At 35.5% G+C, this 26,520-nt stretch overlaps 1 protein-coding gene across 1 annotated transcript in view; it reads right to left on the bottom strand.

The window, feature by feature from the left end:
* Positions 1–26,520, bottom strand: part of LOC150107444 (uncharacterized) — a 526,289-nt gene that overhangs the window by 378,767 nt on the left and 121,002 nt on the right. The window contains exon 3 of the mRNA XM_090392100.1: positions 22,533–22,642. Within this exon, the coding sequence (XP_090248226.1) occupies positions 22,533–22,600 (68 nt within the window). The 5' untranslated portion in view covers positions 22,601–22,642. The remainder of the gene's footprint in view (positions 1–22,532; positions 22,643–26,520) is intronic.

Genomic DNA, 26,520 nt, shown 5'->3' with positions numbered 1-26,520 from the left:
AGCATGAATAAATTCTTTTGTTTGTCAAATAACTTGCCTAATTCCTATATACCAATGCACTTCTCATAAAAAGCCCGAACCTGTGTGACCTAAGGAGATAAGTAGCCACGACTGAAGAATAGAGTATTGCGTTGCTTGATATAGTGATAAGTGTAAGAGATATTTCCGTGCCTTGCTGAGTGTCTTTTTTTTTTTTTATGGAAGGATATTTAAGTCTTATCTGCGATTTCTGATGGCGCAGTCGTAATAAATAAATTTTTCAGAAATCAATATAGAAAAATGCTTACTGTTTAGATAAAGGGATTGACTCCAGCAGAGGCAATTCCTATGTTTTAGAATTTTGCGCTCGTGATTAAGTATAATTACAACCTTGAGAATAGGACGGGTGTAATTGAAAGAAAGGATTAACTGTAGTAGATTAAATCAAGCAATGGATTAAGAACGAAGGAGTCACGACTGTTAAATATAATAAGTTAAGTGAGTTGAAATAAACAAGATAAATAAATATATATTTCGAACAAAGTATAGAATCAAAACTTAAAGAAAATAAGTATTATATATATTACAAAGGCACAGACAGAGAAGTACAGACACGATTTTTGCAATACCTGCCTTGAAGATGATCCAAGTGAAGGACATTCAAAAAGTGTAACAACACCAGAAATCGTTAAGTGCATGATATGGTATTTAATGACCGGCAAGTCAAAGTGCGTGAAATTGCTGAGACTATTAGGCCTTTCAAAAGAATGTGTAGGATATATTTTGCATGAAGAACTGCAAATGAAAAAGCTTTGCTCACAGCAGATCAAAAAATATGAAAATCTCTTACTTACATGAAAATCTCTGAACAGTGCTTGAAACATTTTAACAAGAATAAAACTGATTTTGTGCATTGATTTATTACTATGGATGGGACCTCACTATTACACACCAGAATCCAAACAGCAGTCAAAACAGTGGACAGAAGTCGGTTGTTCAGTGCCAAAGAAGACAAAGTCGGTTCTATCAGCAGGAAAGGTCACGGTATCGGTGTTTTAGAATGCTAAAGGGCATTTTGTTTATTAATTATCTTGAAAAGGGTAAAACAATAACCGGGGAATATCATTCCAATCTTTTAACCAGACTAGATGAAAAAATTCGTGAGAAAAGACCTGGTTTGCAGAAGAAAAAAACATCTTTCATCAGGACGATGCACCTATCCACAAAGGTGTTTTGGCAATGGGAAAATTAAGGGATCTGAACCATGAATTGTTGGAACATCCACTCTATTCCCCAGATTTGGCTCCCTCTGACTTCTATCTCTTCCCAAAATTAAAATTCTTCCTCGCTGGTCAGCGTTTTTCTTTGAATCAAGAGGTAATTGCAGCTGTAGAGGAATATTTTGCAGATCTTACTGAGAAATACTACAGGAACAGGATAATGGCGCTGGAATAAATGTATTAGTCTTGAGGGAGATTATGTTGAAAAATAAAAATAATTTTGAAATTAGAAATTCGTTTTTCATTGCTAGGCTGAGAACTTTTCAGACCATCCTTGTATGATGATGATGACTGTGTTCTATTGCAGGTATTTTAGTTTTCTTTATCAAAAGTTTTAATTTTTCTTTAAGCTAAGTCAAGCATTCTTTCCATTATAATTAATTTTTTATTGTATAAGAAATCAACAATTTTTTGTATGGCTAGGCTAAATTTTTTTCAATGTGTCTGTTTCTATATTGCAATTTCTGATGCCTTTTATTATGCCATTTTTTTCTTCTTTTTTTTTGCCTAAGTTGTCATTGGCTATTTTATTACGTTACATGTATTACTTCATTCTATTTCAATGTATTCAATTTACCTTTGTTTTAATACGTTTTCTTCTGATTTTCTTCGGCATATTTTTGTAATGTTTTCTTACTTAGCAATTTCATTTTAAATATACTGTTTTTATTTGTCTTCATCTTCAGCCATTTTGTAATTATTATTATTATTATTATTCAGGCCTCCATGGAGTCAAAAGACTCATCGTGAGAGGTCCTTCCAAGGAAATTGAAATCATATCAGGCGATGCATTCCATGACTCAACAACCCTCCATGCAAAGAAACCACTCCTCACCCTCTTGCTCACAGCTTCCTTTTGCAACTTCCAGGGATGGTCCCTTTTCATCACGCTGTTCCACCAAGCGAAAGAACTCCCCCGGTGTCAACCCTGTAATTACCTCTCAACAGTTTAAAAGTCTCAATCATATCACCTCTCCTTCTATCTACCAAACTCTACAGTACACATTCCCTCAACCGATCCTCATAACTAACATTGTACAGGCCTGAAATCATCTTTGTTATCTGTCTCTGTACCCTTTCCACAATTAATTTATACCCTTCAAATCCTGGGGATCAAATTTGAGAACAATAGTCTAAGTGTGGTCTGATCAGGGTCTCATACAATGGAATAATAACTCTTTTCTTACCTTCACCACCTTTGCAAGATGTTTCTTGAATTTCAGTTTTCTATCAGTCATGACACCCAGATCTCGTCTCCCTTACTTCCTCCAGTACAGCTACTCTAATCGAGTATGCAGCCTCCCGTCGATGCATCCTAAACATTAATGCACCAAACTTTACATTTTGCTGCATTAAACAGACACCCCCATTCTTTTGCCCATCTGTCTAGTTTATTCAAATCCTCTTGCAAGCCTGCCACATCTGCACTATTACTAATAAGCCTTCCCAGCTTCATATCATCTGCAATCCATTGATATAAAGGTTAAACAATACGGGTCCCAGTATTGAGCCCTGTGGGATCCCACTTGTAACCTTCTACCTCCTTGATACTGCCCCACCATACACAACTCTGATACCTATCAGAGTTGTGTATGGTGGGGCATCTAAACCCATGTGCTGCAACTTAAATATCAGCTTATCATGTGATACCCTGTCAAATGCCTTTGCAAAATCCAAAAATATGGCAGTATATGCCTTTCCCTTATCAACTGCTCTTGTCACTTTATTATAAAAAGCAATCATATTACAAAAGCAAGAGCACCCCTTAACAAATCCATGCTGAGTCTCACATATAACATTACCCTCATCTACCCAATGCTGTATATGGTCCTTCACTAATTTCTCCAAAATCTTTACAACTACTGATGAAACACAAAATGCCTTTATTAGACACATCCAGTCTGCTACCGCCCTTATGCAATGGCACTATTTTACCCTCCTTCCATTCCTTGGGTACCTTTCCCGTAGCCAGACTTTCATTGAAAAGCCAGGTCAACAGAGCTGTTGGTTCTTTAGCACATTCTCTCAAAACCCGTGGTGAAATACCATCCAGTCCCACAGCTTTACCTGACATCCAGGGTACTCAGTATTTGGAACACACTCTCCTCCTGCACCTCATAGCCTCGAACCTGCCCTATCCCTCTAGTATTAAAACTTACTTCTCCACAATGAAATACTGCAATAAAATGACTATTGAACAACTCCATTATGTCCTCTGCATCAGTCACTCTATTCCCATTTTTATCCCACAATCATTTCTTCTCCTACTGGCCACATAGCTAAAAAAATTCCCTAAGATTATCTTTGGATCTTAGTGCCAGGTTTCTTCTCATATTCCAGTTTCGCCTTCCTTACCAAATTAGTCAACTTATTTTTCAGTTGCTGCATAATTAAATGTAAAATCAACATATGTTATTAAGTTGTTGTTTTTTATTTCTTATTGTGTATTGTTAGATCTGAAACGGGCGACCTCACTCTAATTGAGATCACCTTTCTAGAGTCTAACAGAAGATATCCATTAAATGAACATACTTATCATTTGGCACAATTTAACTGTTTTAAAAGAAATAACAACTGGCAAATTAGAATAAGAACTGTTTGTATTGTAGTTAGTGTATTTATAGTTTAATGTAACTGTAAGTCAACAAAAGGGGCTCACATGAGAATAATTATCAGTGAATTTCTACACGTGAAAGAATGCCAACAATTCGGTAAGAAGGGGCAATGGTCGAGCACAATAGCAGCGTAAGCGTCCGTGGGTGCTACCTCTAGGAAAACATCAAGACGCATGCATTCCCGGAATTGGAAAGCCCCGTATGAAGAACGGTGAAGTCACCCAGTCGGGGACGAATCGGAAGGGCAAAAGGAGAGATCAAACTCGGAAAGGTGGTGCTCTTGGGGAGTGTATAAAACCTGCAACACAGAATTGACCCCCCCCCGTTTTGTTTGTTCCTGTGTTCTCACTGTGTGCTTCGAGTGGTCATCGTGATTCAGTTCTTATCTTTAAGAGCTGATCTCCGAGAAAACTCAGTATGGCACTGCCACAGAACATGGCAAATCTTGAATGCAGGCCATCGGTAAGGAATAGCATCGACGTAAATCCTTAGTAAAGAAACTGAGTACCCTATCCAGGGAGAGCACGTGATTCCCACGTGGAAGGGAAGGAGAAAATCCTGAAAGAACCTGAGATAGTGTAGATAAGTACTTTTACATATCTAGCCCTTTAGAGAATTAGACTAACAGAAACGGAAGAAAGTGTAACTCGAAATTTATGGTAAGGATAAGCATGAAGAATTATTATATGTGTGAATGACTCTATACCATTAGACTGAATTCTGAGAACTGTTAATTTAATGAAGATTCTGTCGTGACCTACTTGAGGGAGATTAATAATGTGCCAAATACCGAGCTGGCTCCTATTAAGTTGTAAATTAAATATTTGATTAAGTTAAATTGTAGAGATTAAGAAATCCATGGTTATCCAAGAATGAGAGAGTGAGAGAAATGTAAAAGTTTTAATCTAGCATTAATATGAATTTTGTCTTTGTATTGTAATTAATTATGAATTCATTAAATTTGTATGTTACCATTCATGCTTGTTTTTCTGACCATGTTGACTGACCTAGACCCTTCATAAAAATATGAACGTGGTGATTATATATGTGCGTGGGGATATCCTAAGAAAGAAAGGAAAGGGGGCAAGACTGCAAACAGACAAAAAGGAAAACCTACGGCTTCTGATTTCAAGTGAATTATTTTAGTAGCATCTGATACTCTATAACCATCCTTAGGCTGAGTTTGACTCTGTCCTTAAAGCCCAGGCTGGCGGAGGAAAGAAATTTGTCTGAGCAAATGTGGATGACTTATAGAGATCAGGAAATAGGTATTTTCTGAGGGCCCAAAATTTAGAGATTGTCAGATTAGCAGTAAGATCATATACTCAAATGTTAGGCAGATGATTTAAGGATATATAAGGGTCAAAGATAGCAGACGGAGGCCAACTTATAAATTAAGGTAAAGAAAAGAGTAGTGACCACTAAATCAAATAGCATCATACAAAGGGGAGATAATAATAGACGTAACAGTATTCAATAACTAATTTATGACCTCTTTCTTCCCAGACATCTATAAAAAGACATCTAAATGCTATTTTCAGACTATTAAATGAGGCAAATTCAATTAATCTTAGTTATTTTTATTTGATGTGGTTAATCCACAATGACCATAGAGTCTTTAAGTAGTTTGGTAACTAGTATATTTACATTCACCTAATTGAGCAAGCAGTTATTTTCATTTCTGCTGTTAATTATTTGTTGCAGCTGTTAGTAAAGTTCCTCGAAGTCTTCTTTTATTTTCTTCTGGAGCATTACAAATAAATCAAATATATATATATATATATATATATATATATTTGATTTATTTGTATATATAATATATTATATTATATTGTATATAATATATATACAGGGTGTTTCAAAAATAATGACCCGATTTCAAATAATTATATTTAATAATGAAAATGTGGTATAGTTACAAAATAAATTACCAAGTATGAAGTAAGGCCTAAAGTTTCACTCACCACAATTACAAATGCTACAAGTCGCATTCATTTGTGGTTCGTGATTGCAGAGAAATACAATTTTCAAATCGGGACATAATTTTTGAAACACCCTGTATATTCCTGATTTATTTGCTGCATTAAATCGACACCCCCATTCCTTCACCCATCTGTCTAGTTTATTCAAATCCTCTTGAAGTCCTGCCACATCTGCACTATTACTAATAACCCTTCCCAGCTTATATATAATGTACCATACTAAGATTCTGTATCATATCACTTACATTTCAAGTTTTTATAAATCACTGAAATAAATTTCATTTTGGATATAATTATTGGTACCCACTCTGATTGTACTTCATTCTATATGTTTCCACATAAGCTGGAGCTAGAATGGTCTAGGTCTAAATGACTGCAGATGCTTTCTTGGTACATATTCAGAGACAATATGATATTTGCCTTCTAGTTGCAAAGGCTTCTGTTCAAATCATCTAGGATGTTAAGGAGGCAATATAAAGACTTTTCAATTGAAGGTAAGTCTGCCAATCTCAAATATGGAGGCAGTAGGGCTTTTAATTCCTTAAATTCTGTTTTTATTCTACATAATAGCCAAAGTCAGCCAGACCAAACCAGACACAAGTGACATAATATGCTGGCCTTATAGACTTAGCTGCTTCAGGCATAATTGCAACCTAATGATTGCTCAGTTTCATTGATATTGTCCAAAAGTAAATTTAAAACCATGCTTTAATAATGAAGGAGATCCTTAAGATCTCAGATGATTCTTCAAAGCAGTTTTCAGATTTCATTTTATTTTGTGATACATATCTTCTTGAAGTTTCTTCTTCTTCCTGGTTTCAAGAGAATAGCCTATCTGGCTACAAATGCACTCTGGATCTGCACCTGTTTTTATATTTTCTTAGTGTCTATGAAATTTTTGAGGGCATTTCATTATCTAATCAGTATTAATCTGTTTACAGAAGCCTATCTAACATTCAGAAGAAAAGAGACTGTATGTACAATGCAATTTCCCTGAACTAGAGATTCTTGTGAAGAATTGCCTTACACAGCTGAAGATGTTTTATGTATTTTGTCATCAATGATTATGTCATCAGATTTCTTATACATAATAGTTGTTTTCCATTTGGATCTGTGCAAGATGTCAAAGGAATGGTCAGCTAGACCTGACTGACCATAATTATGGCAGCAATTTATTTCTGGGTTCTACAAGATGGATGTGGCAGATCTAGTCCAACCATAATAGGACATGTTGTAAGAACCTTATATACACACCTGAAACAGACAGAGAGATTATCTTTAGAGGGAGCAGACATGACCACTAATAGCTTCAAACAGGATTTGAGAGCAGTACAGAGATTATATTTCTTTAAATATTAACCTAACACAAACCTTGTGCTAGATGCTGTTAACCACCTGAATTTTTGAAGCTTCTTCACTAAATACTACTTTCTGTCATCACCAACTTCTCAGCCATCTCACTAGATGATTATGCAACTCTTCAGCAAATTTTAATCAGCAGGATTTTAAGTAGAATGCCATCAAAAGCTTTGCTAAAATTCAAGCAGAAGTGGTTTCTATCAAAAATATCCTGGAGAGGTCTATAATACTAAGATGACAAAGTGGTCTCTTCAGTCTCCACTTTTTGATGAACCATCCTTATGAATGGAATAATTCTTTCAAACTTCCAATCACAAGGTATTATATCAAATCTCAGCCATTCACTGAAGATGATTAAAAGTGGAATAATCAACTCTGACACACACACACACACATATCTTTACTACCTACCAAGGAGATAAATCATTCCCACCTCAAACCTTATCAACTGTCAAGTAATTTAAAATCAAACAATTTTAGGTAAATTTCTGGACAATTATGTCCAGAGGCACAAGATTTATTCATTTCTATTATCCTTGTTATTTTTTTTTAATACTCATAAAATCTGAATTCTTTTTAGCATTCATAGTTAACCGAAATTCAAACTTTGATTAATATCTTGAATTAATAATTTACTTAATGCAGGTTTTTTCTTAAATCTATCATATTAGTGATTGATTTATCTCACTTTATTTCACTCTTTAATTAATCTTTTTTTTCTTACAGTGCAGTCTCTTTCTTTTCTTACAGTCTCTTTAAGAGGCAGTTTTAAGGGGGGGGGTTAAATCAAAAGTTATTAGGAACTGTCAGCAGGAACACTCAAGGAAAATGTAAGAAAGATAAGATATATGTAATCAGGACCCTTCAGGAGGATTTGAATAAGCTGAGCTGATCCAAAATTTCAAGCCTGACATTAGTGGCATTAAGACATTCCCATTCATTTGCCCACCTGCTCAGCTCAAATCCTCCTGAAGGGTCACAACATTGGCACTATTACTAATAACTCTTTCTATCTTCACATCATCTAAAAATAAATGAATATCCCATTCCTGCAAATCCATAGACAATGTCAATGACATAAAGGTTTAACATTAGAGGTCCACTAGTGATGCGGAAAGCAACTTAAGTGACGTGGAAAGACTATGGTAAGAACATAGAAGATAAACATCACAAAAATGGCAAAATGCTCCAGAGGCCACTGAAAAAGCTTAAAGATAATATAAAGGAGTACTGTGAAGGGAATTTTTATTATTCAAGACCACCACAGGGTAACAAGATATTGGGGAAACCTATCTTCATGATGGGCCTGACACAATAAGTCTTGTGACTCCATGAAGATCTAACAAAAATGAAATTAGGACTGCACAGTGTTAGTTATTTGCCTATGTACACCTCTCCATGGTTAATTTATCCCCTTCAAATCCTGGTGACGATGAGATCTGATCAAAGCTTTACATAATGGAATTACCATTGTTCCATTTTTGCTAGTCAAGATCCCTTGCCTCCTCCAGACTTCCTGTAGTATAGTTCAGTGCTAGAAAGGGTTATTAGTAATAGTGCCAAAGTTGTGACTCTTCAGGAGGATTTCAATAAGCTGAGTTGATCCCAAATTTCAAGACCTGACATTAGTTGTATAAAGACATTCCCATTCTGTCCATCTGCTCAGCTTATTCAAATCCCCCTGAAGGGTTCACAACATTGGCACTAATAACCTTTTCTAGCTTCACATCATCTAAATATATATGAATATCCCATCCCTGCAAATCCATAGACAATGTCAATGACAAAGGTTTAACATTAGAGGTCCAGTAGTGAGCTCTGTGCAATCCCACTAGTGATGTTCTGCTTCCTGGACACCATTCCATAGTACCCAACTCTCTGGTGTCTATTGACAGCCTATATCCAATCCAATTCACTAACCTGATATCTAAACCCATATGCTGTAACTTAAACATCAGTTTTTCATGGCATCCTGTCAAATTGCCTTTGTAAAACACCCAATAATGGTATTATACATCTTTCTCTCATCAACCACTCTTGTTACTTGATTATAAAATGCAATCGGATTACTATAACAAATCATATCGTCCCTCACATGCTATACATGATCACTCACACAATTCTCAGAGATCTTAACTACAAAAGAAATACAAACTGTTTTATAGTCTGACACCTCTATTCTACCACCCTTATGCAATGGCACTTTTTTTACTCTCTTTCCACTCCTTGGGCATCTTTCCCACAGCATTATCTTATTGAAAAACCAAATTAATAGAGCTGTCAGTTCCTTAGCAGATTCTCTTAAAACACATGGCAAAATCTCATCCTGTCCTCCTGCAGCCTTTCTAAAATCCACAGTACTTAACATTTGAAACACATTCTCCTCATGATGCACCTCTAAACCTTGAACCCTCCCCATTCCTGTAAGAATAAAAACCTATTTTTCCAGGATGAAATACTCCAATAAAATGGTCAATAAACAACTCCACTGTCTCTTATTGCATCAGTCACTCAACTCCCCTTTTCACCTAATAATTCTCCACCTCCTGGCCACAAAACAAAATTCCTTCAGATTTTCCTTAGATCAAAGAGCTAATATCTTCTTGTATTCCAGTTTTATCTTCCCTACTTACAGGCCAGGAAAGTGTGCTTGTCACTTTCCTGGCCTGTGCCTCATCGTGCAACTACTTTCCTTTATAACTTTTTCATAACCTCTAGTTCATCTCAGTTTACATTTGATTTTGTTAGTCATCCACTACACACTAAATCGTGTTATCTTTTTCTCTTGAGGTAAACAACTTGCCAGTGCAAGTTGTTTACCATTGATCTGAGCACAAAGCTCCATGTAAAACCGGTAACTGTACAAATTACCTTGCTTGTATTGCCTTTCTCAAAAAATGTTACCATACAAAAATTATTCCTACATTTGCTAGATCTGTAGAGACTATTCAGTCGCCTGGAGCTTATGCAATTTATATTCGTACAAGTTTTTCCTTAAACTGGCAAATACGCTCATTTCAGTGCTATATACAAAAAAAAAAAAAAAGAATCTCTCTCAAGTTTGAGATCGTAATAATTATGATTTCTGTAATATAAAATTTCACTAGCTCCTATTCAAATATATTAAATGTCCTTGACAAGAAAAATGATAATCATCTTATAGAATAATCTAATTTAATTATTTAAAGTTTTTTTTTTAAAATCTTTTGACAGGACAAAATTATTATTATTATTTACATCACACCTCCAGAGAGTCCAAAGACTCATCGAGGGAGGGCATCTACTCAAAATCAATATTACATTTTGTATATACATACAATGCCAGCCTGGTTGGCCGAGTGGTTAGTACATCCACTCTTCAGTCAAGCTGTGGGTTCAAATCATATAACTCATCATATTCGTATTCACGTTTTTTTTTTTTTTTTTTTTTTTTTTTTTTTTTTTTTTTTTTTTTTTTTTTGAGAATGTATTCAGAGTAATGTTAATTTTTTGTCTGAAATAATCTTTTCTGTAATAATATTGTATTGAACCTTTGTAAAAATAATGTGGCACATGAGGTCATCATGTAAGGCTATTAAGTAATGTCAAATGCTAAGATTAGTGAAGAATTCTGAGAATTACTATAGATGGAAAATTCCAAAGACGCATGAAAGATGACATCATCATGTCCAAAGGCCAATACGTGATAACTGCCATGGATAAAGAGTTCCAAGGATCCGCGAAGAATGACGTCAGCATGTCCAAAGGTCAATACGTAATCATTTTCAAGAGATGCATGTGCATGACGGAAGTCAGAGCCTATGTAAGGCAAATCATCCAGAAGGAATTTTGTCTAAACATTCTCTTACCTGGGTCCACCATCACGCAAGATTCATTGTTGGGAATGAATGAACCTGGGTACATTGCCACACAAGAAACATTGTGTCATTGAACTCAAAGGAAAGGAGCTGTACATCATTGCTATGTTAAGGGTCCTATAAGGCAAGGCATAGTCGACAACCCCGACAAAGAAGAATTTCAGTGGAAAAAACAGGAAAGTGTCAGCAAGCGGAAAGAAAGACAAGAAGAATTATGTGTGAACAAAAGGTGAATGTCTTTGGAATTTTCCATTTATAGTAATTCTCAAAATTCTTCACTAATCTTAGCATTAGACTTACTGATTTGACATTAATAGCCTTACATCATAGGTGGCCAACAGCAGGCCCGTAACGTGATTTTGTGCGGCCCACAGCAGGATAAAAACTATATTAAATTATATGTATTGTCAATTTAGCTATTAGTTTCGATTGCAGATTTTCTGATTGATATACTAGTTATATTCATTATTTCTGATGACAGAAACAATTTATATTCTCAACACCGAATCAAAATTGCTTTAAAAATATTACTCAATTTATAAAATCTACTGCTTCTCTGTGCAAGTTGTAGTAGGGAATGGCAGATTTCTATGCGCTCCAGAGTAACGCACCATTGAAAGTCACTTGCTCTGCTCTGGTTAGAGTGATCAGTTTCAGAGACTCAGTTTCACAGTTAACAGTGTTATTGTTGCAGTTTGTGTCCCCTGGTCAGTTACTTCAGCCTTTATGCATTATGAGTAAGAAACGTAAGATCTGTGAAGAAAACATGTCATTTCAGGAGAAATAGGAAAATGAATTTCTGTTTATAAACAATAACAACAAACCACAGTGCCTTGTGTGTTTGCAAGTATTGTCTGTGCACAAGGAATATAACCTCAAACAACACTACATGCAGCACCATGCCGCTAAACACCAAGAATACGCTAGACAAGTATGTACTAAAAATGTACGTAATTTGAAGAGAAAGGTTAGTGCCAGAAATAAATATATTTTTACTAAACCAACATCAATACAAAAAAGCTCACTCTTGGCATCGTTTGTTGTAAGCGCAGAGATAGCAAAAGCAAAAAAATCATTATCTGATGGTGAATTTGTAAAACACTGTTCTGTGAAAATTGCACATGCATTTGGGGAAGATAAAATTTCCAGTGAGTTTGAAAGTGTCCCACTGTCAAAACAAACTTTAACAAAAAGTCTAGGAAATAGGTTCTCACATATTAAAGAAATTAAAGAGAGTAATTACAGATTCAGCTTACTTCTCATTGGCTCTGCATGAATCAACTGGCATAACACATACAGCTCAACTTCTAATTTTCATTCGAACTGTTTCCAAAGACTTTGTTATTAATGAAGAGTTACTAGTATTAGAGTCATTGCATAACACAGCCAAAGGTCAAGACATTTATGATGCAGTTATGAAGGTTGTAAATGGTACTGGTGACATCAACAATCTCACAGCTATTATGACAGATGGTGCAAAAAAATCAGTGCATGGTACTCAAACAGGCTTAGTTGGCTTACTAAGGAAGGCTGGAATCAATTGCTCTGTATTGCACTGCATTATACTGTTGTGTCCCTATTTACGATTATTAAACTTTCCTTTTTTCCTTTCAAGTGAATCTCTATATTTCCTTTAATCAAAACTTAATTATGTACAAGATATTACAAAATTGAAATATTTAAGCCTTTTCTCCCCTTAGTGTCCCTAATATTTATATTATACTGCGCCTTTCAGGACATTTAGTTTAAGATATATAATTCGAAAACAAGGAGCAAAATACAAAAATATGTCTGAGCGTGAAACTACTAAGCAGTCGTGACCCTTTATCTCGTAACTTAACACATTAATTTCCCGCGTGATTAGGTTCGTACGTTTTTTAAGTGGTGCATTAGGCAGCAATTTCAGAAAACTGTATTATTAGTGAACAAAAGTTTATTTAAAATCTCAAAAATGGTACAACTCATTTTCTATTATATAAAACACAATTCAATACTAAAATAAAAATGACAAAATTACACAAGCAAAATTCTATATGGGAATTTACGGTCATCCCATCATAACAGACTTTATACATATAAATATACACATATAATCCTGGAACGAATTAACACTTTACTTAACCTTATAAATATCTTTTTTTACTAAGTAATTTAAGGAAATTACAACGTCACTAGGATATACATTAAAATAAATTTTAATATACTTCAATATTTCAGCAACGTCACGTTGCCATTTTCAAGAAACTTAAGAACAAGACACGTGCACGCAGGCACAACAAACTATTATTTCTCCTAAAGTCCTGATGGTGACCCCCCCGCCCCCTAGCGAGCAATGTTGGTATTCTTGGGCGATTGGGCTGAAGGTCTTCTGATGTGGGTTTCCCAAATTTGAGACAGTCTCATGCAGCCAAATTTGTTGAGGTTCGGATTGTTTCTTAGGGCTGAAGCTGATTCCATGAAAAGCTTTTCATACTTGTATATACTATGGTGTACTATCGTGGCTTTCTTCCACCGTATTCTATGGCAGGTATCCAGTGCATGGTCAGCAAGACCATAGTGGCTGTACTGGTGAAACCGGATGTAGTCCTTGTGTTCTGAAATTCTGATATTGGCTGTCCTGCCTGTTTGGCCAAAGTAGGACAGCTTACAGCTGAAAAGGACCTGGTATACACCAGGTAGATCTAGGGCAGGAGGTTGGTCTTTAGTAGAGCAGATAAGGGATGCCAATTTTTTATATGGTCTGTAACAAGAAGTTGTCATGTTTTTTTTATGATTTTTGTAATTTTTTTTCGAGGTGCCTCGGATATAGGGTATGGTGATGGATTTAGAGTAATCCTTGTTGTGAGGGGGTTTACTGTTTCAATATTTTTTGGATTTTTTTTTTTTTTTTTGGGGGGGGGGGGGTAGCCATTGGCTGAGAAAGTGTTGAGAATGTGGTTTAGTTCTGTGGTTAGGGCATTGTCATCTGAACAGATAAGTTTAGCCTTGTTGTGTAGTGTCTTAATGACTCCATATTGTTGCGAGGAGGGGTGGTGGTGGGGTTGTTGGTGAATGTATCTGCCTGTATGGGTGGGTTTTCTATAGACTGAGAAAACCAAGGTTCCATCAGGCTGGCGGGTGACTAGTGTGTCTAAAAAAGGAAGGCAGTTGTTTTTTTCTTCTTCCAGGGTGAATTTGATTCTGGGGTGTTGATTGTTTATATGTGTTAGGAAGGAGAGGAGTACATTGGAGCCATGTGGCCAAATAGCGAACACATCATCAACATAGCGAAGCCAAATGGTTGGTTTTTGTGGGGCAGAGTTTAAGGATTTCTCTTCAAAAGTCTCCATATAAAAGTTGGCCAAGGGTGGGGAGAGTGGAGAACCCATGGCTGCCCCTCTATTTGTTTGTAGAATTTTCCTTGCCAAACAAAATAGTCCGAGTTCATTGTGAACTGAAAAAGGGCTGTGATATCAGGAGGAAATTTAGCTTGGATTAGCACTAAGGATTCTTTGAGTGGGACATTTGTGACTAAGGAGGAGACATCAAAACTGACAGTTATGTCAGTGTGTTTGAGTGTAAGGTTTTCTATGCTGGCTTTGAAGTGGGCTGAGTTTTTTATGTGTGAAGGTGTGTTGCCAATATAGTGTGAGAGAGCTTTGGCCAAATGTTTAGCTAGTTTGTATGTGGGGGAATCAATGCCATCCACTATGGGACGTAATGGCACATCATTTTCCTTATGTATTTTTGGGAGTCCATAAATACGGGAAAGGGGGGGGGGGGGTTATGAAGTTAAATGGTTTTAATTTGTTAGTGATTTCCACAGGCCAAGAAGTGACCTTCTTAAGGAGCCTGTGGAGTTTTCTAATTTGTGAGTTGGTGGGATTGTACTCGATAGGAAGGTAAGTAGCCCGATCTAACAATAAAGCTTTCAGCTTACCTGTGTAATCCTTTTGGTTAAGCAATACTGTGGCATTCCCTTTATCAGCTTTGGTGATTATTATTTTCTTGTTTTTCTTTAATTCCAGTAAAGATTTAATTTCCTTGCTGGGCATGTTGGCTTTTGGTGGTTTAGCTTTGGTCAGAACACAAGCTACATCCAGTCTAATATCGTTGGCGACGTGGTTTGGAAGATGTCGTATCCCACGTTCAATTCTTATCATAATATCTTCAGCAGGTATTCTTCTGGACGCAATGGCGAAGTTGTGGCCACATGCGAGGCTGTCGAGAATTTAAAAAAGTACGAGATTGACACATCAAAAAATTTGAAAATTTAAAAAAGAATTCGATCTTGAAATCACAACTTCCTACCGAAACGGTAGTCAACCTTTCGTCAATTGATGTAAAACCTGAAGCACTCGACGGCAGAAGAATACCTGCTGAAGATATTCACTAGTACAGCCACTCTGGTCTTGCTGACCATGCACTGGATACCTGCCATAGAATAAGGTGGAAGAAAGCCACGATAGTACACTGTAGTAAATACAAGTATGAAAGGCTTTTCATGGAATCAGCTTCTGCCCTAAGAAACAATCCGAACCTCAACAAATTTGGCTGCATGAGACTGCCTCAAATTTGGGAAACCTACATCAGAAGACCTTCAGCCCAATCACCCAAGAATACCAACATTGCCTGCTAGGGGGCACCATCAGGACTTTAGGAGAAATAATAGCTTCCTGCTTCTTCCTCATTTACTGTTTGTTGTGCCTGCATGCACGTCTTGTTCTTAAGTTTCTTGAAAATGGCAACGTGACGTTGCCGAAATATTGAAGTATATTAAAATTTATTTTAATGTATATCCTAGTGACGTTGTAATTTCCTTAAATTACTTAGTAAAAAATGCATAACCAACGTCTAAGCCTTTCCATGAGACTTAACCTTATACTAGTCAGAATGCTCTATATTGCTACAATACCATGGACATTAATGTTTATTTTCAGTTTACCTTATCTAACTTACAAAACAAACAATATAGGTTAAACTATCCTATCGCTATACCCATACATACATTTGACCTTTAAGACACTATCATATGAAATACCATGTGCATACATAAATCTCTAGCACATGAATGCTTATCAAATAATATAAACTAGTTTACTCTCATTCTACTCTGATTTGTACTAAAGTTCTAGTATATCTTCGACTGTCCAGTAATTAACAATGATTGCAACTATATGCGATTTCAATCGATCCAAGATTTTACAGTACCTTTCTGGGACGAACCCTGGTTTTCACGATCTATACCTTTCGTGCTTGAATAAAGGACACACACACACACACACAGGATCTTTTATTCTATCACTAAGGAACTCCTCACGTGGGCACGGACCTCTGTATGGATTTTCTTTCCCTCGATACGAGTACTGGATGATGAGATGCTTAGACAATTCCTTCCTACTTGTGACTATACGGCGTTCCTCATCCCTTGCAATAGGAATACAAGATCGAATTCCCGCACACTTTGTTTCCTTGTTGCGTCGGACAGGGATAATGCCGTCACTCAGGAAAACCCGTGTTACCTATACGAAAAATTCGTGAAGAAACTCTCAGGAAAAAAAAAAACTGTGGGGGGTTCCTCACCCTTTTATCTGCATGGCCCCTATCAGCACCTTCTTCAATTTCTTCCCCCCCCCCCCACCTTCTGGAGTCAATCTTGCTCACTAATTAAAATCGTGTTTTTCTGCCTAAAACATGCTACGGTTCGCTTGCATGTGACTCTCACGTGACGACGTCTCACTCTGGGAATTGACCTTGAGTGATTGTCATTTGTTTTATGCTAGCCTCTATACTAAATTAATCCCCTTTTTAGAATTTACTTCAATATTTTAATCTCCTCTTTTCGAGTGTTAAACTAGCCTCTCACATACAAATTCTTATCTCTAATCTTCTTTGTCTTACTTAACCTATTTTTTCCATATCCTTTTTTTTTTGTAATAAGAATCCCTTTTTTATTATTTAGTTAAACAAACAATTTCTGTAATAATTAATTTTCTTGGATGCAAGCATATTTTCTGTCTTTAAATATCTTGTATTAGCTACTTACATAGGATTTTATATTTTTATTTTCTTGTTACACCATGATAACTGAAATTTTTACATTCTTGGTTATCAGGGTGTAACAATACATCAGGAGGCTCTGTGTGGTAAAATTCTGGAGATAGAGGATGTTATGAAAACTGTACTTAATCTTGTATTATTACCAGTACAGCCACTCTGGTCTTGCTGACCATGCACTGGATACCTGCCATAGAATAAGGTGGAAGAAAGCTACGATAGTACACTGTAGTAAATACAAGTATGAAAGGCTTTTCATGGAATCAGCTTCTGATCTTCAGTAAATGAAGTATGTGAATCTAATTAAGGGTGGAAATCGGGTCGTGACACACACTGCAAATTTCTTTCTTTTCCAACAGAAATGGAGGCAGAATATGACAATTTAGTGTTGTACACAGAAGTATGTTGGCTAAGCAGAGAGAACTGTTTGAAATGTTTTTTTGCTTTGAGAAAGGAAATAAAACAGCTTTTTGAGGAACATGAGAAGACAAACAAAGAACTAATCACAAAACTATGTGATCCTCATTTTAACAGCTTACTCACCTTTCTAACAGACATCACACACACACCACATGAATGAACTCAACATGAAGTTACAGGGATGTAACCAAACAATCTCAGATTTAGTTGGACACCTAGATGGGTTCATAAATCAACTGAAGGTTTTTAAATTCACCTAGTCAGAGGAAACTTGGTACATTTCCCTTCCTGCAGGGAGTTGATGGAGGAGAGCTATGCCATTGACTTCAAGTTTTCTGTGCCAATGTTAAACCAACTTTTGGAGAAATCAGTAAGCGATTTTCTGACTTCAGTGATATGCGGCCACAACTGACATTATTTAACAACCCAATGAAATGAGACATTTCAGAGCAGCATGACACTATTCAATTGGAATTGTGTGACCTTCAAAGTGACCCCTTTTTCCAGTCAAGGGTGGAGATAGGCATTGACTTTTGGAAACTGGTACCAAGGGAAAAATATCCTACATTGAGTGATTTCAGCTTGAGAATTGCATCGATGTCTGGAAGCACATACATATGTGAATGCACTTTCTCAACTATGAGGGTGGTTAAATCATCACAAAGAAGCTAACTGACTGATGACCACCTTCAGGATTTGTTACGAATATCACATAATAGTTGAAAATCGACTTTGATGAACTTGTTGCCCACATGAACACCCACAGTGTTCTCATTAAGTTGTGTTACATGTAAAAAAAAAACAGAAATATGTAATTAAATTTAATTTAACAACTTATATTTAAATCAATCAAGTATTTTATATTTTCTCCCAGTAGTAAAATGATTTAACAAATATAGTAATTCAATACATATAACTATTGCCTTGAAAAAATGCAGAGTTTATTTTTATTTAAGTTCTGTCTAAAAGTGTGCAGCCCATAACGCTACTACTCATCATATATTGGCCTTCGTATAGAATGAAGATGGCCACACCTGGCCTTACATGATGACATCATGCTGAAAGAGTGTCTGCTGAACAAGAATTGTAAGTAGTTGTAATACTGAACAAGAATGTATGTCAAGCGTCTATGTTTATGAGATAATGTATATTAATGGTGAATTAGGCTTAACCAGGGTATGTCTAATATTTGATTAATATTATGGTAGATTGTGAATTAGCTAAGAACTAAAGTTAGATTAGAAAGATTTGAGAATAGCAAATCAAGAGAATTGTAATGACATTGTATAATATGTGAATCATTCTGTAAATATTTCCTTTTGACTTAAATGGTTTGTGAACAATATATTAGACTGATTCTGTCAATGCACTATCCTAAAAAATTCGAACCTGCATAAGATGGAAGTTTATATGATTTATATTTAAGCCATGACTAGTTTAAAGTAAAAATAATATAAGCGGAGAATACGAATGATATCTGTTTTATCTTTGGTTTTAAAAATCTTATAATCTTGCACTCAATATATAGTCTAACTGACACAGTTTTACAACATAAATTTATTAGACCATAGAGCATGAAAAATAATATCTACTAAAAAGAAATAAATGGCAGCCAATAGTTAAGACAGTCGACCATTTCCGAATGCTAAGTAAAGAGATGACAAAGCAGGGCAGCAGAATTACGTATTAGGCAACAGAACATATAAATAAATTATTACAAATGGCGCAGTCTTAATTATTACAGTACACCACTGGTTACCTTAAAGCATGCAGACTCACATCCCCAGTATACAACTTTTTGATATCTGTCAGTCAGCCATCCTCTTCTCCACGCTAATATTTTATAATCCAAATCCAATTCTCCAATTTATGCAACAGTGTCTACCATGCTATGTTCTGTCAAAAGCCTTAGCAAAATCCAAAAGTATCATGATGTATCCATTCCTCTTGTCTAATTTAATGGTAACATTATTATAGAATGTGAGCAAGTTGCTAAAACATTACCTTCCCTTAGTAAGCCCATGTTGTTCATTGCAAAGTAGAGATTCACTGCCAACCCATTTCTGAATATGAGCCAGCCCTAACCAATTTTTCCAAAATCTTCACCACCACTACTGAGATACTAATTGGGCAATAGTTGGATACATGGGTCTGTGTACCACCCTTGTACAATGGAATTACCATACATTCTTTCCATTCCTGCAGAATCATCCCTGTTCTGAGACTCATATTAAACAGCCTGGTCAAAGGAATAGCCAGTTCAGCTAAACACTCTTTTAGCACACATGCTGATATCCCATCAGTCCCTACAGCTGATTTCTTATTCAGTTTGTGCAACAGCTCTAATACCTCGTCCTCATACACTAGAATGTCTTCATCCAGAGCCATTTTTTCTACTTGGGCTTAAGATTTTCGTGACAACACTTGCGACTCTTCCAGTCTGCTGCTTATAATTTTCAGAGACATCATCCTTATGTTCATGGTATTCCTTCTATAATTTTTTTTTTTTTTTTTTACGAATCTCTTGCTTAATAAGATTCGTATTTATTAGTCAAACTCTCAGAATACATTCTGATATTGCATCATTTAAGTGTTTTTTAAATGCTTCCCATGCGCTGTCAACATTTTCCCCATCCAGCAACCGATCCCATTCCAGTGAACTCATTATACTCTTCAGTTGGTCAGAGTTTCCTGCTTTGTAGTTTGGCATGTAACATTTTCTGAATGGAACAATCATAAACTTAGTCACTTCCCAAGTGAGTACCATATGATCACTATCACCAACTGGAGGCAGAATATATTAATTGGTAAATTAAAGTATTCAAAGTTATCCTACAATCAATTTCACTGGACCAATTAAGATGAATACTGATGCACTATGCACTCTTAAAACTTTCGTACATCAATAAAAATGAAATCGTATGGTCAAATTGACATGATTTTTTTTACTGTGGGTTGCCTAAGCCACACGACAGCACACCCAACCTAAATGGGCACAACTTAAAAAAAAAGAAGTCGTGAGTGAAGAAACCAATAATGTATGAGGAGATAAAAATGTATAAATTGGAAATATGGATATAAATAAATATGAATATATATATGACATGATTATAATAATATATGAATATATATTATCATCACTATGCAAATATATAAAAACTAGGAACACAAAAATGAAAAATGTGTAGTAAACAGACAAGCCAGCATGTCACTGATAGTGTGTTGGCTATTTCAAGTAATTTCTGATCTTAAGAAGAAAGAAATTGGTCATAGAAGAAAGGAATGAGAAAACTAGTAATGAGGCTGAATGACAAATTCTCAAAACAGTTAGCAAGCACGGTGTTAATTCATACTGCTAGCTGTTATATGTACCACAAGGTTTCATTTCTTATGTGTTCCTAGTTTTTATGTTTGCATATTCATAATTTATTTTATTTGATTATATTCATTTCCTTAGTATTCCATGATTCCAATTGATATATTGTTATTTTCTCAAACATTTCTGGTTTTTCACTTCCTGTATTATTTTTTCCCTCTTTCTTTTTATATATTGATTTTGACCCTGTCATAAATTCTGTACAAAAACTTAAATAAGCATATAAGAATATTATAGACAACGATTATCACTTTTCCTGTCAAGGGTGTTCAGGTAGGTTTCCATATCAATATAGCTTCAAAAACACACTTTAATTAGTATAATTTAAAATTAATATTTATTAATCTTGTTACATGGTTAATAATGGGGTAGCACCATTTCCAGTGAGTTTAGCTAATCTAATATTAATAGCATTGAAAGGAAAAGCTAGTAACTAGCTTTTCATGGGCCTTGTGCAAGATTTTATTTTTGGTCCCCCTTTTTTTTTTTTTTTTTGGAAAATAAATAAAAAAAGAAATATGGTAGTAACAGATCAGTTAATTTTTAACTTTAACCAAAAACGTTACAGAATGGGCCCCCACGCAGGCAAAATTTAAAATTTGAAGATGAAAATATAATACGGATTATTTTTTTGATACCCCATTTCAGCCCCCACCCCCAATCCTGAGCACCTGCCTCGTTATGGTACTGAGTCCCAGATCCACTTTCAGCGTACAAACTTTGCCTCTCCAGTCCTAACATAGAAAAATGCCGTCAAAATTTACTAGCTAATTGAAAGAACAGAAAATTATTCTGAACCAAAAACCAAGGCAGGCTTTCTTATTTCATCCCTAGCTTTAAAAATGAATGAAGACTACTCTGAATCTGCAGTTTTTTAAATTTATAGTAATTATCTCAGGACCTTATCCCAATAAATCATTTCACACAATTGGCTATTATCAGCATGTTCTCACATAGCTGCAAAGATCATTTTAGATGTCTTAACTCTACAAACCTTGAGAAATGAGATTCTAACATAACTCCAATAGTTCAGAAATATAGCAATTTTTTTTATGAAGCAAGGTGAATGATTAAGAAAAGGATCAATAAAGAAAAAAATTATTAATACAAAATAGCACATGTTCAAACAAAGAGCAGGAGAAAGTTCCTTGTAAAACAAAATATTTTAATTTGTACAAACTTGACAAATATTGAGAAATGAGATTCTAACATAAGTCCAAATGTTTGGAAACAAAAGAATATTTTTTATGAAGCAAGGCAAATGATTAAGAAAGGGATCAGTAAAAAAAAAACATTTTAATATAGAACATGATCAAATGAAGAATAGGAGAAAGTTTCTTATAAAGCAAAATATTTTAATTTATACAAACTTCAAATTCACTGACAGTTATGAATTTTGTTTTTCTTCCCTCTTTGCCCAACTCAGCTGTTTTGCATTTTGAAGGAAGAAGATACTAAGCAATGTACAAACCGAAATATATCAGAGAAAAATTGGTTAAGACAACACTGTGAAATGAAGGAGCCACATACACAGCTAGAGTAAATATATTAATCAGCAGACCAACTATAGCAGAAGCTGTTTTCTCTTAATTTAAACATTAAGCAGTTACAAAAAATGTGATACTCACAGTAGGACCAATGACTTGGTTCCCAACTCCTCTGTCTGCTGGTAATTTACATTAGGGACCACATTCATCTCTTATGCCACATTAAACAATCAATGTGTAGGGGGCTGGGCCTAATATAAAATAAACTATGCCTGTAACATCGAATTATGATAATACAATAAAAGAAATCTTTAATAATCTTCGTTAATGTTTTTTTTTATATGTTTAATGTATTTTTTATAAGAAAAAGACAAAATAAAAATAAAATATCACATTTACTAAATGCTAAGGCAAAGTTTATTGTTTGTATTTTATTAACTGCAAAAATATAATTTTAAATTTACAAATATTAAAAAAAAAAAAAAAATGAATTACACTTCTGTGATTTAGTTAATATTTATTTAACTTCCAGTATGGAGACCACATCTCAATGAGGATTAGATTTTATTAAGCTAGATAATACAACCTGACAAGTTTCAGAAAATGTCTAACTTACATCAGAGGTACAAGACTTGTAGAAAGAAATTGATTACATATAACAGATTTTTCATGAACTTCATGAAAAACTGTTGGATTAACTAATGTGCAAGCAATCAAATAAAGCTAGTTGTTGTTGTCGTGTTAATCAATCTTCTCGTACTTTACCTCATATGGATCAGAACCTTTTAACTAGAAGCCTTGACTTTGCCTTAACTCCAAATAATATACCAAAGGAGAACATCACAGCATACATAGAAGAGAGAGAGAGGGAGAGATTATGCCATCTTCCAAGAGATTCTGTCAAATCTCATGTGTGTGCGTGTGTGAGAGAGAGATTCTGCAGATGCTATTTGCAATCAAACTTTGGCTATGTTACTCAGAGCCAAATAATCGCTCAGAAATATCCCCAAATCAGAATCAAGGACTCTCAAAGTATTACAACACAACAAAAATATTATGACAGGCAAAGCTTGGTTGGCCGAGTGGTTAGCATATCTGCTCTCCAACCTGTTCAAATCCCACTGTGGACATGGATGTGTGTGATTGTTTTTAAGTGGGAGTTGAATTTCATCACCCAGTGTGAGGCTACTACCCTGCTTACTGGAGGCCTGAAACGACTTGAAAAGTTCCATGTTATGTTTCTAGGGCAAGGTTTCCAGACTATGTAAAAAATAAAATAAAATAAAATAAATAAATAAATAAATAAATATATATATATATATATATATATATATATATATAGTAAAAATGAAATCCTTAAACCACTCATAGTACTAAAATAAATACTATAGGCTAACAACCTTTCATGAATGGAAATCACAAATAAAAGATAATAAAGGAAATGCAACAGAAGGGTGAAATTGGATGAATATATAACAAAAATGAACAACCTACTAGAAGACACCTAGTCAGACTCAGACTGAGATCCTGTGTGTTATACATATATAACTGATGATTTTATTAAAAAGTTATTCAGAAGAAATCTCTAACATCAAAACGTCCATTAGTCCCAAGAATTTATGAAGACCAAAAATCCGGAAACCAGATGTTCCATTATGTCCTATTGTAGATACAAGAGGCTTCTTCAACCTCAACCTTAGCAAAATTCTATTAAGTCTAGAGCTCCACACATTGGAAAAAATAGCACCATATGTTATAAATAGTTTTTAATACAAACTATTTAGTTTGCATTTTTCAAGCATTGGAAAGGAATTAGAAACAGATTTCTAGCAAGTTTCAATGTATCGGTCTGTTCACCAATGTTCCTAAGGAAGACACAGTGGATCTTCTGAAACTTTGTTTCCTCCTGACACAGTTAAGTGCAAAACATGTTTTGCACGTTTCAGTATAAATATTGGGAACAAACAGAAGGACTTGTCATGGTTCTGCTCCCATCACAAGTCCAAGCAAATCTCTTTATGGAAAATGTCAAAAAGAGAACTATTGAAAAATATCATTAACACAAACTTGGCTGTGTTACATTGATGATGTTTTCATCATTTGGTCTGGAACAACAGAAGAATTAGAACAATTTAAAGATTATCAGAAATGTTTGCACCAAAACATAAAATTCATTCTTGAACTGAAGGATCACAGAAAATTACCATTCCTTGGCATCCTTGTGGAAGTATCTAAAGAAGCAAGAAGTTGATCTTTTCAGTATACAGCAAACCAACCACAACTGGAAGATTCTTGGATGTTGCTTCCACAACCATCCATTAAAAAGATAGGCATGATAAAAGCATTACGGGACAGAACCTACAACATCTCCAGTATGTCAGAAAAAAGTGAAAAACTTGTTTCCTTAGGTATAACTCTCCCTCAATGGGTATGAAAACTAAAGATAAATAACAAATTAATTTTAGACATACCTCCACAGTTCCTTCTAATAAACAAGATTTCAAAAATGCAATTGCAATACCTTAAAAAAGAATATTATTATTATTATTATTATTACGGGCAGCTCCAAGGAGTCTACAGACTCATAGAGGGAGGCCCTAACATTATGTCAAGAACAACTATTCGACATTCACACAGTATCTATCATACCTCGCCTTGAACTCATTCATGGTCGTAGTACCCACACCAGATTCTGGAAGCTTATTCCACTCATTTACCACTCTCCAAGTAAAAAACCTAGCTCTAACACCCCTGCTAACCACACTCTTACCAAGCTTCCATGGATGGCCCTAGTCCTCCCACTACCAGTCCTATTCTCAAAAATATCTTCTGAATTGATCTTATAGAAACCCTTCAGTAATTTGAATGTCTCAATCATATCACCCCTTTTCCGTCTATCAATTTCTGCAGCCCACAAATCTTCAACCTGTTCTCATAAGGTTCATTCCATAGTCCTACTATTATCTTGGTCGCTCGTCTCTGGATCCTCTCCACCTCCTCCCCATCGAGAAGAAACCCTTGCACCCATATCTGGGCACAGTAGTCTAGATGGGGTCTTATCAAGGCTAGATACAGAGGAACAATAACCTGTTTGTCTCTGCTCTTTAAAGTGTTTTTCAGCAACCAAGTGATTTGATGAGCTGATTTTGACACTTTGCGATGTGTCCCCTAAACTTCAACTCCCTATCCACCTACACTCCCAAATCCCTGGCCTTATCAATCTCCTAGAGTACAGTTCCACCAGTGTGATATACTGCTGCTAATCTTTTCACCCCAAAATGCAAAACCTTACATCTTTCCACATTAAATTGACATTCATTCTCCTTAGCCCAGTCCTCCAAACTATCCAAATCATCACGCAAAATTTTGACATTCTGAGCATTCACTATTGCTCTACCTAACTTTGCATCATCCGCAAACAAATGCACAGTTCCTCTCAGATCCTTTCCTATATCGTTAACGAACAAGTTAAACAGTAGCGGTCCAAGAACAGAACCCTGCGGCACACCGCTAGTCACACGCCATCTTTTGGACTCTACTCCTGAATAAAATACTCTCTGATATCTCTCCATCAACCACCTTCCTATCCATCTCACTAATCCTATATCCATTCTCATATGCTGCAGTTTACTGATTAGAATTCCATGTGGTATCCTATCAAAGGCTTTAGCAAGGTCCAATAGAATCACTGTAAACCCATTACCCTTATTCAGTTCAGCCGTCACTGTGTTATAGAACGTGAGCAAGTTACTGAGGCATGATCTACCCTTCACAAAACCATGCTGTCCCCCATAAAGTATCCCATTTTCATCTATCCAATCTTGTATTTTCTTCTTGACTATTTTCTCCAAGACCTTGACAACAATTCCTGATATGCTGATCGGCCGGTAATTTCCAACAACAGTCTTGGAACCTCCTTTATACGGTGGAACTATTTTCCCCTCTTTCCACCCCCTTGGGACTAACCCAGACCTGAGACTCAAATTAAACAAAATGGTCAAAGGAACTGACAATTCTTTAGCTGCTTCTCGTACGACACGAGCTGGTATACCATGCAATCCCACAGATGAGTTGACATTGAGGTTTTGTAATAGACTATTCACCTTTACTTCATTCACCACAATTCCCG

The sequence above is a fragment of the Typopeltis vanoorti genome, chromosome 4 (assembly GCF_054136105.1).
Source record: "Typopeltis vanoorti isolate ZY-2024b chromosome 4, IOZ_Tvanoo_1.0, whole genome shotgun sequence".
NCBI classification, from domain to species: Eukaryota; Metazoa; Arthropoda; class Arachnida; order Uropygi; family Thelyphonidae; genus Typopeltis; species Typopeltis vanoorti.
Note: the sequence above shows the minus strand (reverse complement) of the source record. Positions and strands in the feature narration are given on the sequence as shown.